Source organism: Rhodotorula paludigena (assembly GCF_050403205.1).
Source record: "Rhodotorula paludigena JCM10292 DNA, Rt_paludigena_JCM10292v1_ctg137, whole genome shotgun sequence".
NCBI lineage: Eukaryota > Fungi > Basidiomycota > Microbotryomycetes > Sporidiobolales > Sporidiobolaceae > Rhodotorula > Rhodotorula paludigena.
In genome coordinates this window covers 1-2,007 of record NW_027481321.1, presented here as the reverse complement: position 1 = coordinate 2,007, position 2,007 = coordinate 1, and the positions used below count along the sequence as shown (strand labels likewise).

General features: G+C 63.4%; 1 protein-coding gene across 1 annotated transcript; it reads left to right on the top strand.

Annotated features, from left to right (window-relative positions):
* Positions 1 to 1,713, top strand: JCM10292_007382 (uncharacterized protein; the record flags this gene model as incomplete). Its single annotated transcript, XM_076653015.1, has 6 exons — positions 1 to 149; positions 204 to 467; positions 528 to 1,067; positions 1,136 to 1,198; positions 1,266 to 1,400; positions 1,477 to 1,713. Coding segments are annotated over 6 exons (1,388 nt in total), but the record flags the coding sequence as incomplete, so codon positions are not given.
* Between the last annotated feature and the right edge of the window lie 294 nt (positions 1,714 to 2,007).

Genomic DNA, 2,007 nt, shown 5'->3' with positions numbered 1-2,007 from the left:
GCTCGCCTCCCGACTCGAGCAACGGCGCAGAGTTGAGCGCGGACAAGCGTGACGAGGAAGAAGACAACGATGCGGCAAAGGCGCAGCCGCAGGAGAAGAAGGGTAAGATGAAGCAGACCAAGGAGGAGCAACGCGCGGTCGAAAAGAAGGTGAGTTGCTTGCTCTCACACCTGCATGTGCAGGTCCCAAACTCCGCTGACCAGTCCTTCCTTCTCGAGGCTGACGTAAAGGGCAACCGCGTTGTCAAGTCGGCTGAGTACGTCGACTCGGAAGACGACGACAGCGCGAGCGACCACTCGGGCTTGTCCGACATCGTCGAGATCATTGAGCTGCCGAAGCTGCGTGCCAAAGCCTTTGACAACTCAGGCGCGACCGCTGCATTGCACCTCGTCTCGCACCTCCTTGGCTGCGAAGTACCCGCCGACACTTGTGCTGCTCTCGAGAGTGTGCTCGAGACGTCGACTTTGGTGCGCCCCTTGTTCCAGGAAATTGTGTTCCGCTGCTGACGTCTGCTCCTTGAACCCCAGGCGGATGTTGTTGCGCGCGCCGAGGCAATGGCGCACTCGGTACGCACGTCGTGGTCGGTTGCCGACCGCCGACTCGCCCGCGAGCACTCGAGCCAGGTCGTCGTCAAGACGGAGCGCGACGTTGGTGAGGGCGGTAGCGGCAACCCTGCGCCAACCTCCTCCGGCGTCGCGACCACGCTGCCGGCCTCGTCTGCCGCAGCCGCAACCCCGGCGCGCGACATGCCCTCGCCCTCGTTGCAGGCCGCCGACCCGCCTGGCGTCGACACGCCTGCCGCACAGGCCGACGCTGTGCCCTCCGGACCAGGGAGCAACAAGGCGTCGCAGGACAGCGACGACGGCGCAGGCCAGCTCGATGGCGAGCAGCGCGACGGAGACGACGAGGAGGGCGACGAGTTCATGAAGGAGTTCCTCGCCAAAAAAGAGGACGAAGCTCCCAGTGGAGAACTCAACACGGGTGGCGCCGTCGAGGAGCGCGCGCTCAACGAGACGGACGACGACGTCGTTGCCAACGCCGGCTCAACTCGCGGCGAGTCGCCTCTCGTACGTCCGCCTTGTCCTCCTCGCTTCGTTTAAGCCCGGGTTGCTGACACTTTCCGCGCTCAATGCAGTCCGCAGTGGACGTCACTGGCTCGCAGTCCTCGAGCGTGGCCAAAGGCGGACCGGACGACGCAGTGAGTGTATCCGTTCCGCAGCGCACCTGCACATGCAGCTCCACTAACCCCTCAATCCACTTTACAGCTTGAGCGTGCTCTCGACCAGGCAAGCAGTTGCGAGACGCACGCGCCGGCGACGTCAGGCCTGCCGGGTCGTAACGGCAAACCTGCTGCGGCAAAGACGCCGACGAGCAAGAAGCTGCCTGTGTCTCCTTCTCGCGTGCGTCCCCTTTCAGTCTCCCTCCGTTGCACTCCGTCTGCCAGGCGCCGGCTGACCTCGTCGCTTTGTTCTGCAGATGCAGCCCGCGCGCAGCGCTGCCCCGCGCCCCTCGATGGGTGCTCCGCCATCGCGCGCTCCGGCAGCCGGCACCAAGAAGGGCGTTGCACATGCGTCTGCGGCAACGTCGGCCGAGTTGGGCAGGTCCGTCGCCAAGCGTCAACGCCCTCCTTCCGGCACGCCCGGCATGCCCAACTTCCTGCAGAACTTCAAGGACCCGTTCGACGAGCCGGCCAAGAAGAAGAAGAAGCAGTAAATTATATGCTTCTCGTATACCCTGTAACACCCTGTATGGATAGTCAAAAATACTTTCGCTTCCGCCCCACCCTCCTCATCGCTTCCTTTGCTCGTCCATCTTTGCGAGCCTTTCCCCTCTCCTCCGCCTCTTGCGCGGGTCTTCCTGAAATGCATTCTTGGTCTGTCTATCCCTGCTCTTAAGCCCGGAACGAGACGTTTACTGCGACCGGATGCCGATGACCCAGTTCGTTTCATCCTTGCCCCGCTGCGCTAGCCGTCACCGCCACAACCCCCTGGACCGTCCCTCTTGCGT